General features: G+C 42.5%; 1 protein-coding gene across 1 annotated transcript in view; it reads left to right on the top strand.

Annotated features, from left to right (window-relative positions):
* ezh1 (enhancer of zeste 1 polycomb repressive complex 2 subunit) overlaps positions 1-14,047 on the top strand; it is a 15,640-nt gene extending 1,593 nt beyond the window's left edge. Inside the window, exons 2-20 of the mRNA XM_086086596.1 lie at positions 591-774; positions 851-976; positions 1,059-1,181; positions 1,438-1,555; positions 1,623-1,835; positions 2,795-2,897; positions 3,139-3,302; positions 4,114-4,205; positions 4,289-4,466; positions 7,102-7,286; positions 8,185-8,276; positions 9,087-9,115; positions 9,199-9,324; positions 10,298-10,476; positions 11,209-11,304; positions 11,813-11,894; positions 11,968-12,048; positions 12,158-12,242; positions 12,721-14,047. Coding sequence (XP_085942722.1) covers positions 595-774; positions 851-976; positions 1,059-1,181; positions 1,438-1,555; positions 1,623-1,835; positions 2,795-2,897; positions 3,139-3,302; positions 4,114-4,205; positions 4,289-4,466; positions 7,102-7,286; positions 8,185-8,276; positions 9,087-9,115; positions 9,199-9,324; positions 10,298-10,476; positions 11,209-11,304; positions 11,813-11,894; positions 11,968-12,048; positions 12,158-12,242; positions 12,721-12,781 — 2,313 coding nt within the window. The 5' untranslated portion in view covers positions 591-594 and the 3' untranslated portion in view covers positions 12,782-14,047. The remainder of the gene's footprint in view (positions 1-590; positions 775-850; positions 977-1,058; positions 1,182-1,437; positions 1,556-1,622; positions 1,836-2,794; positions 2,898-3,138; positions 3,303-4,113; positions 4,206-4,288; positions 4,467-7,101; positions 7,287-8,184; positions 8,277-9,086; positions 9,116-9,198; positions 9,325-10,297; positions 10,477-11,208; positions 11,305-11,812; positions 11,895-11,967; positions 12,049-12,157; positions 12,243-12,720) is intronic.

Raw genomic sequence — 14,047 nt, 5'->3', positions numbered from 1 at the left:
TTCCTAGAGACGCCAAAGTATGTGCTAACAGGGGCGCTGTAATGCAATAGGATCCGGACAAGTTCAACATTTTACTTTTTGATTAACACTGTCACATGATTGTCAACAGTATTGTCGTTTGTAGTTGTGCGACAGAGAAGCATTAACACATTCTCTAGACTAGTCTGCCACATGTTTCCAAAGCAGACGTTCCCATATAGCCATCAGTAGAGCATTTTCAATGATTTTTCAAGCACCACAGAATATTGTGAAGAATATAAGCTTTTGTAAAAAATAAACATTCACTTCTTGAACTGTGCCATCTGTTCTCATGATTGCAACACACACTCTCCTACCTACCACACACATACTCCGTTTATAACTTAAAAATATACTCTGTTCGAGTGTGAGGTGCCTCGACCTGCCCGACTTTCCTTCCTAAACGATATGAATAGCGTTATCTTCAGTTTAGAAGCTGTGCTGATCTCAAATCCAAAGCAATGCAACGCCGCATGGAAGAAAGGTGTGCAATGAACCTAAAATTATGACTTTGTGTCAGGCACCTGCTACTGTTCAGTATGCTCTCTTATGTATTGTCTTTTTTTTTTAAGAGCCATGGAGGTAAGCGCTGATGACGCTTCAACGCCAGCCGTCATTGCCCCGCCCACCCCAAAACCTCAGCCGCCATTATACCTCGGCCCCGCCCACAGCCTGCTGGAGTGGCGTCGGCGGGTCAGGTCCGAGTACATGCGTCTTCGCCAGCTGAAGCGCCTTAAGAAAACAGAGGAGGTCAAGGTGGGTCGGGGCCGCTTGTTCAAAGCGACATTCCTTCCTGCGCCGCCGGTGTTTTTAATGTTACTTTTGGCTCCAGGCTGTGTATGTGTCCAACCGGCTCAAGATTGAGAAGCAGACCGGCATCCTGAATGAGGAATGGTCCAAGCTGAGGATCCAGTCGGTGCCCTTATCCAGCTCAGGTGGCCCTGTAGCTGCTAAGAAGGCAAGAAAAGATGTAGAACCTTAAGAAGGTTGCCAGGTATTTATTTGTCTATTAAAAAAAAAAAAAAAATGCTTCTCCCCAGATGTGCACCGTGGACTCTGGATTCCCAGGGTTCAAAATTCAGGCCCTTGCCATGAGGCCTCTGTCAACGGTGACAGGAATCCCCTTCATGTACTCCTGGTCACCTTTGCAGCACAACTTTATGGTGAACAATACGCACAACATAGTCCAACTCACTGGGCCAAAACATTAGGTACACCTGTGCCCTTTCATGCCGCTTGTGTTCAAAAGATTCAAACCGTTTTAAATTCCGCCATTGTGAAATTGTGCAGGTGTACCTAATGTAGTGGACTTTTCTATTTTAGAAGCTCAGTGAAGTGTCTCGTGATGCTTCCTCCTAAAAATAGTTCCTTTTGATGTCATAGAGACTTCTTGTTAATGTTTGATTTGTGATACTGCAGGTGGAGGATGAGACATTCCTGCACAACATCCCCTACATGGGCGATGAAGTATTGGAGCAGGATGAAGCCTTCTTGGAGGAACTGATTGACAACTACGACGGCGTCCATGGCGACAGAGGTGCGTTAAAAAAAAAAATTTTAACGCCACCATTCTGTCACATCGACTTTGCGTCGTCGCCTTACAGAGGGGGGGTTCATCAGCGACGAGATCTTTAAGGAGCTAGTGGAGGCCTTGAGCCAATACTCTGACCACGAGGACGACGAGGAGGAGGAAGCGACGACGGCGGCGGTGACTGAAAAGAAGGAAGAAGAGCGAGCGATGAGGCGGAGCTTGACCGAGGGCTCCGAGGAGAGCAAAGCGCCGTTCATCCGCAGAAAGAGGAGGAGCACTATTGAGGGTGAGAGCGCGTCGTTTGTCACGTCAGACTTTGTCCCGCGTGAGCGTGCGAGAGAGAGAGACAACAAGGCCGCCACTGTTTGCCCGGTCACCGTGCCACTGCCAGCGCCACCCCTGGACTGGTGTTGTTTACATGCGGACAACGTGTCCCCTGCTTGGTTTCTGTTTGAAAAGGAACCCGTTGTATGACACAGATGTGACACAGCTGCAAGTAAAAAAAATTAAAAAGAGCAAGTTGTATAATTTTAGCTCCTTAGGACCGATGAATTTAATGGCTCTTGAGGGGAAATTATATGCCAGTCTTTTGTAATATGGATCTTTTTTTTTATAATTAATACGGGTGTCAAATTTAGTACGGTAAGTTTTTGTTAATTTAAAGTAACGCTACTAATGTTTTAAATGCGCGATTAAGGACCGCCCCCTTACTTAGAAAGCCTGTACTCGGGGAATTCCAGTCGCAACGCAGCAGACACGTCCGTGTTAAAATTTTGCAGTAAAAACATTTAATAATAATGCATATATTTGTGGAGACTGGGGTCAAGTTGTATTTCACAAGCTTATAATATGAAAAGAAAAATGCACTGAGCTGTCACCAATGTCTTGCAAATGCAATTATGCCATCTAGTGGCAGAAAAGGCCTACATCTCTTTAATTTTAACTCAATTTTATGAATTATTATGAATTTACTGTATTATTGACTAAAAGATGCAGCCATATTTAGTTTAACATTTTTTCCACTTTTATGTTAACAGGAGTAAACTTGAAAAAAATTGAACTATTGAAGTCATGTGATTAATTACGATAAAAAAATGGAATTGCTTTACACCACTAATAATTATTACTTAATAGTACTTGAAAAAATTTTTTGCAAGCTATTCACTAAGGGAACATATTAAATAAAATCTAAATTGTGCCAGAACCACTTACTAACAAAATGTGAAAACTGTCTCTTTTGCACAGTGCGGGACCCGTCTGACAGCAAGAAGATCCCCAGCGACAAAATCTTCACCGCCATCGCTTCCATGTTCCCGTACAAGGGCTCCACTGAGGAGCTGAAGGAAAAGTAAGGGGAGAATAATGGACATCTTGGTGGTGCAATGCTGAATAGAACCGTTGCTTAGTGTTCGCCATGAAGAGGCAAACATTTGGGAAGGGAGGTAATAATGACGCCACCCCCCCCTGCATGCCTGCGCTGGGGTCCTCAAAAGAGCATTTGTAGCCACCTGAAAGAGCTGAACTGCAAAGCAATAAGTGGCTGAAATGAACTCCAAAGCTTCTCCTTCATCAATTTTTTTTTTGTGTAGGTACAAGGACCTCCAGGAACTGCCCAGCCCGGTCAAGTTGCCCCCCCTCTGCACCCCCAACCTAGACGGACCCTTCGCAAAGTCGGTGCAGCGAGAGCAGTCGTTGCACTCCTTCCACACGCTCTTCTGCAGGCGATGCTTCAAATACGACTGCTTCCTCCACCGTAAGATGTTCATCATCCTGATGCCGTGTCCAATTCGTAACAAGCAGGGACCCCCAACCACCGCTACAGATATCAGGCCCATTTGATATCAGCCGAGCATATAAAGTTCTTGTTCACCCCTTTAAAGCACACCACGATCATCTCGCTCCTCTTAGAAGTTCAGAAAAGTGATTTAAGGCATTATTTTTGATGAGTTCCTAAAAAAAAAATGAAAAGCTGCATTTTTTTATGCATCATTGTTTAAGTGTTCTCATTGTAACACTTTGATGTCTTGATGCATTTTTATATGCAATTTTTCCAAGTCCAAATTAACTATAAAGCTTCAATGTTATCTTTATTTTCAAGACTGTGATGGACAATTGACTATATTTTTTCCATAAAATGTACTGTAACATTATTCGGAAATGTGGCTGGCGAGGTTTCTTCTTCTTAGAAAATGATGGTCGTAGAATGATCATTATTTTAAACCACATATATGCTAGTAACCTGGTAACCTATTTCTTGGTAGCTTTAACTCATCAGTGTGGGTAGTTTTCACCACTTGGATCAAAATCTTGACCCAACACTGGATGGGACCTTTTGGGACCCAGCCCTGGGTTCGCCATTTCATCTCAATTGGGTTACTTTTGAGTTGAGTACTCATTTGCTCAACTCAACATACTTTTCAACAGTATGGTGTTATGGGTATTGAATAATAAGAATAACAAATGATAGGTTATATTTTGCTCGCATTATTCATATATTCAAGATCTTCACATTTCACAGTTGTAAGAATAGACTGTATGTGCTAAAAGTGTGCTTGTTTATAAAGCTTTCCACGCGACGCCAAACGTGTACAAGAGGAAGAGCAAAGAGATCCGAATGGAGACGGATCCGTGCGGCGCCGACTGTTTCCTGTTGCAGGTGCCTGTCGTTCGTTTGAGCACTTTTCTGCGGCGACGTATCGCTAACTTCTCTCCTTGTCCGCTTTCTCCATTCTTGTGAAGAAAGGGGCAAAAGAGTTTGTGGATCAGAACATATTGCGCTCGCAGAGATCTCGGAAGAGGCGCAGGCAGCAGCAGCAGCAGCAACCGCGTCCCGCCAGTGCAAGTTGCCCCGGACCGTCGGGATTTGCCGAGGAGAGCAAAGACGGTGAAAGCGACCATGAAACGACGTCCTCCTCAGGTAACCCGTGTGGATATTTCTTTTTAGTGCAGTACAATGCTTATGGGTTTAATCTTTTAAGAATATTTGTGTCTAAGCATTTCTTAACTCATTCACTGCCATTAACGGTTATAAACGTCAAAAATAATTTTAACTATTTATTAGTTAAACCATTTTTGGCTACTTTTGTTAACAAGAGTATGAAAACCTAATTTATTTATTGTACATTTAGAACAGATATAACATTTGGCGCCCCGAATTTTTAATAATCAACTCGTCAGACGATTACATTTTTTGATTGTAATTAATCGCATGACTTCACTAGTTAACTCATGATTAATCACACATTTTATATCTGTTTTAACTGTACAATATTTTTTTTATTGTACACTCATACTCTTGTTAACAAAAGTGAAGTTTTTTTTTTTAACTAATAGAAATAGTTCAAATGAATTTTTGACGTTTATAGCCGTCAATGGCAGTGAATGAGTTAAGGTTGCATTTTAATCTAGCTTTTATGTGCAATACATTTTAATTGAATCATCAAGTACAGTTTTTCTCTTATTTTACTACAGTAAGGGCAGTGTTCATGTTGAAATGTATTCAAGAATAGTTGTTTCGTCATAACAAGAATCCTGCTAATTCTAAGAACTGTGCAACCCCGGCCGGGTGTGAGGTTACTCTAGGTCATCCGTTATGTCCCGCTAGTCCACTAAAAGGCTGTTTGCCAGGTGCAGACGCAGTTATTTTAATAGCTGTGTGAGTCAGCGCATGACTCTGAAAGGAGCATCATTTACCATAACCTCCCCCCAAAAGTACCTCCTCTTCCTCCCTCCCTCCCTCCCTCCCTCCCGGACCGACTGCAGCAATTTTCGAAGAGTGACATTTGGCAGCGGATGACAGCCTCCAAGTCAGATCGTCCTTCGTGCGCTCGCCAAGGAAAATCAAGACTTTGGCAGGCCCCTGCATAAACACTTCCTTCTACTCGTCCGCTTTCATTCCTATTGACATCTTCATGTGGAGAACAGTGGGAGGCAAATAAGTCAACCCCCCCCCCCCCATCCTACTCTCACTGGAGGCCTCTTCTCCTGGATGTCACGTGCGCCTCAGCAGACGCTCTCGCACATTTCGGGTTAATGTGTGCGTGGGGGCGAAAGGAAGCAGATTGTGGAGCAGATTAATAAAGATACTCAATGACAGCGCATGCTGCATTCAGCTCGTTGCCAAGCAACATTCAGCGCGCCTGCCTCGAGCTGTGAGTGCGTGAACATCGGTTATGTGGAGTTCCCAAAACAAAGTCGCGCGTGCCTTTCAGCGTGTGGGAGTTCATACGTAAGAGCTTGTAGAAAAGGAGCAGGATGTCACATTTGCGCTACTTTTGTGTGTCCTTATAGTGGCGTTTTTATTGTATATCATTAAATAGTGGCCTCCACTCTAAAAGTCATTGCCACATGTTTCGGCCTCCAGAACAATGAGATCACACTTTGGGAAAACAAGCTTTTGGCCTCCATTTCGGTACAGGGGACATGGATCAAATATTTTATCATTCAAATAAATTCCTCACCCTTTCTGCATTTAAGGCATCCAGCCAATATCAGCAGAAATACTTGGCAAGGTTACATACCGTTAAAATGTTACAAATCAATATAAAAGGATACACCTGGGATTAGAATTGGAGAATTAAAAAAACAAAAGCAGTTATTTTAAATATGATTTTTTCTGGCTCTTAAATCTGTTAAAGTGGGAGTTAACCTTAAACATTTCTTGATAATAATATTTTATATGTGACCTCCTTAGTCTAAACATGACATTCAGATGATTTTTTTTTTAAAGATGAGCTGTGATTGGTTGTTACCTGAGATCTGAGCAACTGTGATATAATTTTCAGTCGACAGCAAGTTGCAAAATGGCCACCCCCCTAAAACGGCTGGATTTTGCTGCTTAACTCATGTTCCACTAACGCAATATTAACCAGAATACCATATTAAGACTAGTGTGGCTTAGGGGTGTTAGAAAAAATCGATTCGGCAATATATCGCGATATTACAGCGTGCAATTCTCGAATCGATTCAATATGCGGCCGAATCGATTTTTTAGCATGCATTTTTTATGGGAATATTCAACAAAACGTCTTACTTAGGGTTAGAATTTACACATTAAGCATGGAAGAATGTTATATTAGTGGAATATTAAGCCTTAATATTTTATTTCAGTGCTGTTCAAACATGAAACAGACTGCAACCTGAATTTTCAGATAAATAAATAAATTTTCATACAAATCTTACAGTGTACATGTACAAGTTTACTGATTAGTATTTTCTAAATGTGAGTTTAAAAAATCGCAATAATCAATTTATAGATTCAGATCGGGATTAATCGTTATCGAATCGAATCGTGACCCATGAATCGTGATACGAATCGAATCGCCAGGTACTAGGCAATTCACACCCCTAGTGTGGCTGCATAGAACATATTATTGTCACAATGGTGGGAGGGGGGGGGGGGGGTTGTTGACTTCCACTTTAAAAGGAAAGTGCCAGCCTACACCTTGAATGCAGAGTTGCTACCTCACCCCCCTTTAAAAAAAAGTGACTAATTGTGTTGTTGCTTTCCTTCTTCTGTGATAGTAAAGTGTGTGTGTGTGTGTGTATTACAGAGGGGAATTCGCGCTGCCAGACCCCGACCAAGTTGCGCCCGGTCGACGACGAAGCGGAGCAGCCGTCGTGCTGTACGGTGGAGTGGAGCGGCGCGGAGGAGTCGCTCTTCCGGGTGCTGCATGGCACCTACTTCAACAACTTCTGCTCCATCGCTCGCCTCATCGGCACCAAAAACTGCAAGGAGGTGAAAAGTTGTCACTCAGCTCTGTATTTTGTGACTTAGTCACTGGACACTTCGTTACCGTCAGGAAGATAATACAGGGGGTCCTGTGCTGACAATGGTCCCGACAGATGACATTTTAAGGTTATGAACGGAGGGAGCACAAACTTCTTTGTGCAGCGGCGTAAGAATACATGGTCACGCAAAGTTATTTTTATACACATGTTTACTTATTTACTTACTTGTTTTTTAAAGTTCCGTTACTTTTAATTCATTTTTAAAGCAGGTTTGTTAGTTTTTATTAGTTTTTTTTATGTTTTGTTTTATTTTATTATTGTTTTTAGTATTAGTTTTGTTGTTGTTGTTTTTTTTAAAATACCGGTATATGGAGTATTTGTCAAGTGTAAAAAACAAGGTCACTGTATTGTCAATTTCCATTTTCCACACATCCATAAAGTAACACCAAAATAAATACCAATACATTTAAAATCAATGCTGGACAATGAAAACTAAGGACATTTTTGCTGTAAGTACAACTAGTTTTATAAACGTTAAATGTAGTTTCCGTTTCAACACGTGACTTTTTTTTCCATTTACAGAAATGATTTTTCCATTTTAGTTTTACAGTATAACTATGCTAGTTGTCGTCAGGGTGAGGAGCAAGCACTTAGTCAACGACCAAGTGGAGACGCAACTTAGTCATGGTTAAATGACGGAAAGGTTGGAAATGCGGTAGAGAACATTTTTCCTGTTCCTTAGTAGCAACCTCAATTGTTACCCAATGCACGTCCTCAAGTGAAGGCCAAACGTGAGCCCAAAAGCGCATTTGTAGAGGACTTCCTGGATGTTGCATAATGGCTGCAACTGCACCGATTGCACAATATAATTACACACACGGACGCCAGTGTTTGATGTGTCCCAGGTGTACGCGTTTGCGGTGAAGGAGGCCCTCATCCATCGCATCCCTCTAGAGGACGGAGGCATCTTTCCGCAGAAGAAGAAAAGGAAGCACAGGCAAGTTGCTGTGATTCATTACGGACATGATCGATGATCTCTGAATAATGCTCCAAATTATGCAAGTAAAACATTAGGGGGGATTTTGCACAGTACTGACTGGTGTCATCATTCAGCCTGACTTTTCATGCGCCACTGCAACATTCAGCCAAACAGCGATGAATCTGATTTTCATTTTTTGATACAGCTTGTCCTTCCTTATTAGGGTTGCAGTTGAGTCTAACCTGTGTGCGCTGTGATTGACAGTCAACGAGTCCAGGATTGATGATTCATTCAGGATTATCGGATGGTTAACTAACAACAGCACACAATTAACCCAGACAAGCGCCATTAGAATTTCTGGACTATAAGCCGCTACTTTTTTCACTTGCATTCGACCCTGCGGCTAATACAAAGGTGCGGCTTATCCATCAGATCACAAGGGGGCGCACTATAAAGGAAGCGCAAGAGCGTCAGGCAGAGCAAAACAAACCAAGTGAGCCCAAATACAGTAGGAGAGACAGAACGACAATTTGCACCCTCATTATGGAAAAGAAAGTAGCGGGAACCCGCAGCGGTAACATTAAAACACCTGCGGCTTACAGTCGGGTGCGGCTTATATGTGTAACAAACTGGAGTATTCCCCAAATTTAGCTAGCGCGGCTTATAGCCAGGTGCGCCTTGTAATCCAGAAATGACCGTATGTTCCTTCAAATCTTCCAAATATAGCTGACAAAACAACTAAATTGAGCTACAAATTTTTCTGCTCATTTATTTAAATTAAATAATATATTTTTTTAAATTATATTTCTTGTCTCTTTGTTGATGCAGGTTATGGGCAAAGATTCAGCTTAAGAAAGGTACGCTTGACACATCACGGCACGGCTATATTAATAGTTTCTTTCCGAGTGCTCTTCCGACGGCGTCTGCGCTGTCATTCCAGATAACTCGTCCAATCAAGTATACAACTACCAGCCATGTGACCATCCTGACCACCCGTGTGACAGCACCTGCCCGTGTGTCATCACACAGAATTTCTGCGAGAAGTTTTGCCAGTGTGAACACGAGTGTGAGTTAATTTGACCTTTTTTCTTTTGCCTACTTTTCTGTTTGCCATACACCAAACAAGATCCATAAAGGCGGGCTTGGATGAATTTGGTGTCGGAATGAGCAGGTGGCTTCTGGAATTTTCACATTCTGTTGTTGAAAATAACAAAAAAAATACAGACATAAAATTACTCTCGTAATATTTTCAATTTTTTTTCCGAATATTTTCTAATTTTTCCCATATAAGCTGACTTGACATGACATGTTTAAATTCAATCATGAATAACATGTAGAAGGTCTGCCAAGATAATTTCATGCCAAAGGAAAGAAAATGTATTTTTAGTAATGTTACAAAAAAATTCTCAGATTTTTTTAGAGCGCATGACTTTTTTTTTCTTCCCATAATTGTAATGATGCCTTCGGAGAGGAGAGTGCCCTCTGGCTCACACACGCAGACACAGCTGCATTCGTAATAATAAATTGCCTGCATTCCTCCTTTTTCCACATAAAAACTGCAGCAGACCAACGAGATGGCGAGCGGGGACAAACAGTGCAGAAAAGCTGGTTTAGTGTGCATGTGTTGTGATTCAGTCAGCCTGCTGCCCTCCGTCCCTCCGCACCCGACCCTCACACCGCCTTTTTCCCGTAGCAGAAGGGTGCTCGGGCCAAACAGGAAGTTGCAAATGTGTGCGCTCGAAAGGGCCTGGAGCGGAATCAAAGAGATGTGACGGGCATTGTGCCTGATTTACAACATCAGCTCCAACGTCAGCACCGTTCTGACAGCTAAGGCTAAACAATGCGGCAGATGGAACATTTAAATCCGGCTCCGAATGGTGAGACAGCAGACGTTCTTCTTTCCCCGCAGGCGGAGGCTGTCGGCCAGACATTTTGGTCGCTCCCACCCGCGGGCTGTTACGTTACGCTTCTGCAAACTTGTCATTGGGCATATCTGCCAGCAGGGGTCCTCCTCACTCACTCTCAACTCTGCACCGCAGGCCAGAACCGCTTCCCGGGCTGCAGGTGCAAGACCCAGTGCAACACCAAGCAGTGTCCTTGCTACCTGGCCGTGAGGGAGTGCGACCCGGACCTGTGCATGACCTGCGCCGCCGCCGACCACTGGGACAGCAAAGTGGTGTCGTGCAAGAACTGCAGCATCCAGAGGGGCCTCAAAAAGGTACGCACGGCACGCAGCACGCAGCCGCTCGCTGGATTTGAACTTTACGGTGTTATTATAATGTGTTAGTGAGCACTTCTAAATAAAACACATGTAGCACAAACCTTATTATTGCTTCGTATGCAGTCGGTGGGGGGCTACGGGGAGGAGGGGGGGGCAGGTACAGAGTTAAGGGGGCTGTCTGACACCACCTACAACTGCCTCCGCTTTTGATCTGCTAAAATGATATACATCAATCTCACAGGTGTGGCTTATCAAGATGCTAATTAGATGGCATGATTATTGCACAGGTGTGCCTTAGGTTGAATATAAAAAAAACACTAAATTGGGCTATCACTCTATAATTGGGTTCTGTGGCATTATGCTGCGTGATTGAACTGCATTTTCTTGCGGACAGCCTAAGGCACACCGTGCATTAATCACGCCGTCTAATCAGCGTCTCTTATTACCTGTGAGTTTTTCTTTGATGAATTAGTATTGTTTATGCCGAAACGAGTGTGTACAAAATGGGAAAAAAATCCGAATTGTGTCTCTGAAACCGTGAAACCAATCCTGTGCAAATCCAGCTAGACATACTTAACCGTTAACCCAATGTCTGCTGTAGACTCTCAAGGAAAAACATTGGATCGTTAGGGGGGACATGTTTTGTAAATATCCAACTAATGCCATTTATATCAGAAATGGACTCTCACAGTGCGCCTGGTTGTGACAGTGTTAATGTACCTGTAACAGCACCTCCTGTTGGCTCCGTCGGACGTCGCCGGATGGGGCACTTTCATCAAAGAGTCTGTGCAGAAGAATGAGTTCATCTCAGAGTATTGCGGAGAGGTAAAGCTAGTCAGGCAATTTCTAAACTTCTCTTTTTATCAGGTTGCATTGTAGAGAACTGGGAAGTTGTCAATTTCACAATACCTTGTAGAAAAAAACGATACTCAAAAATCCAGAGTTCCTCAGCTCATCACTTCCATGTAGTACTGAATGAATTTGAATCGAGAGCTTCATTTAGAATGAGACACGCAGGTCTCCTGTATTTACATTTTAACATGTGGCGGCAGCGCTAGATGATGTGGAGATTTAGTTTGAATTATTAATACAAATGATATATTTTACCAGGTTAAATTGCATCTCCACTGACTGATGACAGGCTTTGTGGGGCTATAAAAAGGACAGAGAAAAAAAGTTTAGTGTTGCTAACTAGCTTAATACTGATACGGCTTGTTTTTTTTTTGTTTTTAACTGGCATCCAATTGTGATATTTCCAACTTCCCAGCAGTCTCCATCGTGGCATTCCACAAAGGTTTATAAAATCGTCTGTATGGTCATTTTCACATTGCAGCTCATCTCGCAGGACGAAGCGGACCGACGAGGCCGAATCTATGACAAATACATGTCCAGCTTCCTTTTCAACCTGAACAACGGCAAGTATTCAGTCGGGCTTACAAGGCATCAAGTCGCCCCGTTGAAGTCATGCTAACGTCTTCCGCTTTGCAGATTTTGTCGTTGATGCCACCAGGAAGGGGAACAAAATCCGCTTTGCCAATCATTCGGTCAATCCCAACTGCTACGCCAAAGGTAAAATACTTATTAACCTTACATTTCAACAGGGGTGTGTAGACTTTTTATGTCCACTTTAGATAGACGTCGAAAGTCAGTAAATGTTTAAGGTGTGTTGCATTTGCAGTGGTGATGGTGAATGGAGACCATCGCATCGGGATTTTTGCCAAGCGGTCCATCATGCAAGGGGAAGAGCTTTTTTTCGACTACAGGTAAGGCTTCTCGCCTTTTGTTTTGAGTTTTACTTCTACATCACCCATTTCATTTTTTTCTTCAGTTTTTAATAATTACATTTGTTTTAAAATATTTTATTTTAAAATTACATTTACAGTAATTCATTTAATTTCATTTGAACTTATTCAGATTTTAATTTACATTCTATTTAAAATTGTACTTATTTTTACTATAATTATGATCTACTGGATAAATTCAGTATACATACAAAAAAAAAATATATTTTTTTAACTATCATGGAATATATGGAATATTCAGTCCATATCACACACTCTGATTTAGTGAATGGGAGGTCTTAAAGTGGCATTAATAATGTATTTAAAAGCATTACATATATTGTCTTTGAATTTACAGATAATCTGTTATAAGCAAGTTGTAAGTGAAAACCCCGAAATAGGCTATGGCATTTTTCTGAATTCCTGCGTTGTGACTGCGGCTTTTCGCTTCCTTCCGCAGATACAGCCAAGCGGACGCCCTCAAATATGTGGGCATCGAGAGGGGGGTGGACATGTCTTAGCCGCCCAGCGCAATACATAAATACTGTATATCCCGTCCTTAACTTCTGCAGCCCTCCACTAGCGCCTCCGTCACATTCCCATCCCGCCTCTCTCTGCACGTTGGCTCCGTCCTTGGAAAATAGCACCTAAAAAAAAAAAGTAGCCCCTCCCTACTCGATGTTTGCAGATGCACTTGTCCCGCTCCCCGCCTTTCATCTACCCAAATGCACGAGTGTACACGCCACACTTGCTAAGGGGCAGAGGTGGGCATTCCATCAATATTGGTGGAAGGTCCATCAATCGGTCAATGACGGACGCTCATTTTGTTGACGACTGACAAGAAACTTGGAAAAATTGTTGGACTCAGCATTGCCAAAAGTGGGTTTCTGTTCTTCAATGTAATCATCAATAACCGTGTCAGTTCTAATTGATCTGGGAATTGTCATTGATGAATTGGACTGACGAATGATGGAAACCTTGACGAACGCCCACTTCTGTAATCTCTCTCAAGTACGTTGACAGCAGACGTTAGTTGGTTATATCACCGTATTTATTGTAACAAGCATTAAGCACACAAATACCTTCTGTTGGCCATCGCTGACACCGAACAAAGAAAAGCGTTGAGGCCTCTTCATACTTCATCAGGTCATGAGGGAGGGAAGAAAAGGTGCTTCCTCTTTCAATTATATAGGAAAGGGCAGGTCATTTTTGTAAGCAACATATCACAACAAAGCACCGTAGTCAGTACGTCTTGATTTCCTTACCCCCGCCCCTAGGGGTCGAACTAGCACGCTGCGCATATCAATTTCTGAGGTAAACAGTAATTAGGCTGCTATTTTCTCATGCATTTATTTGATCACATGAAGAAAATGTAGACGTTATACATACATCATCTCCAGTGACGTGCCCACCTCTGCTAAGGGATTTTCCTTTTGTGCTCTACTCGGGCCACACTCGTAGTTAGCTTACAATGTGTCCATTTATTTACAGCGAGCAGTGACGTGCATGTGCTGTCTCTTGGGTAAATGAAAACCAGTAAATGCGCTTTGTTGGCAGTATTCCGCTTCACAGTGTTGTCACATGACGCCATAAGAGGCTAAAAGTTGTGCATTTATGTCAAAAAATACAATAGGTAAGAAACCGACTGACTGAATGTAACCCGTAGATGGCGGTAAAGAGATCTCACTGATTTTGTCTTTTTAACTTAAAGAGGACATATGAAAAATTGACTTTGTAATGGGAGGGCGTGCCCACCCATCAAGTCTGGAATTAAACGAGCAAGTAGA

The sequence above is a fragment of the Leptonotus elevatus genome, chromosome 1 (assembly GCF_054856555.1).
Source record: "Leptonotus elevatus isolate MCC_2025b chromosome 1, RoL_Lele_1.0, whole genome shotgun sequence".
Classification (NCBI taxonomy): domain Eukaryota; kingdom Metazoa; phylum Chordata; class Actinopteri; order Syngnathiformes; family Syngnathidae; genus Leptonotus; species Leptonotus elevatus.
Note: the sequence above shows the minus strand (reverse complement) of the source record. Positions and strands in the feature narration are given on the sequence as shown.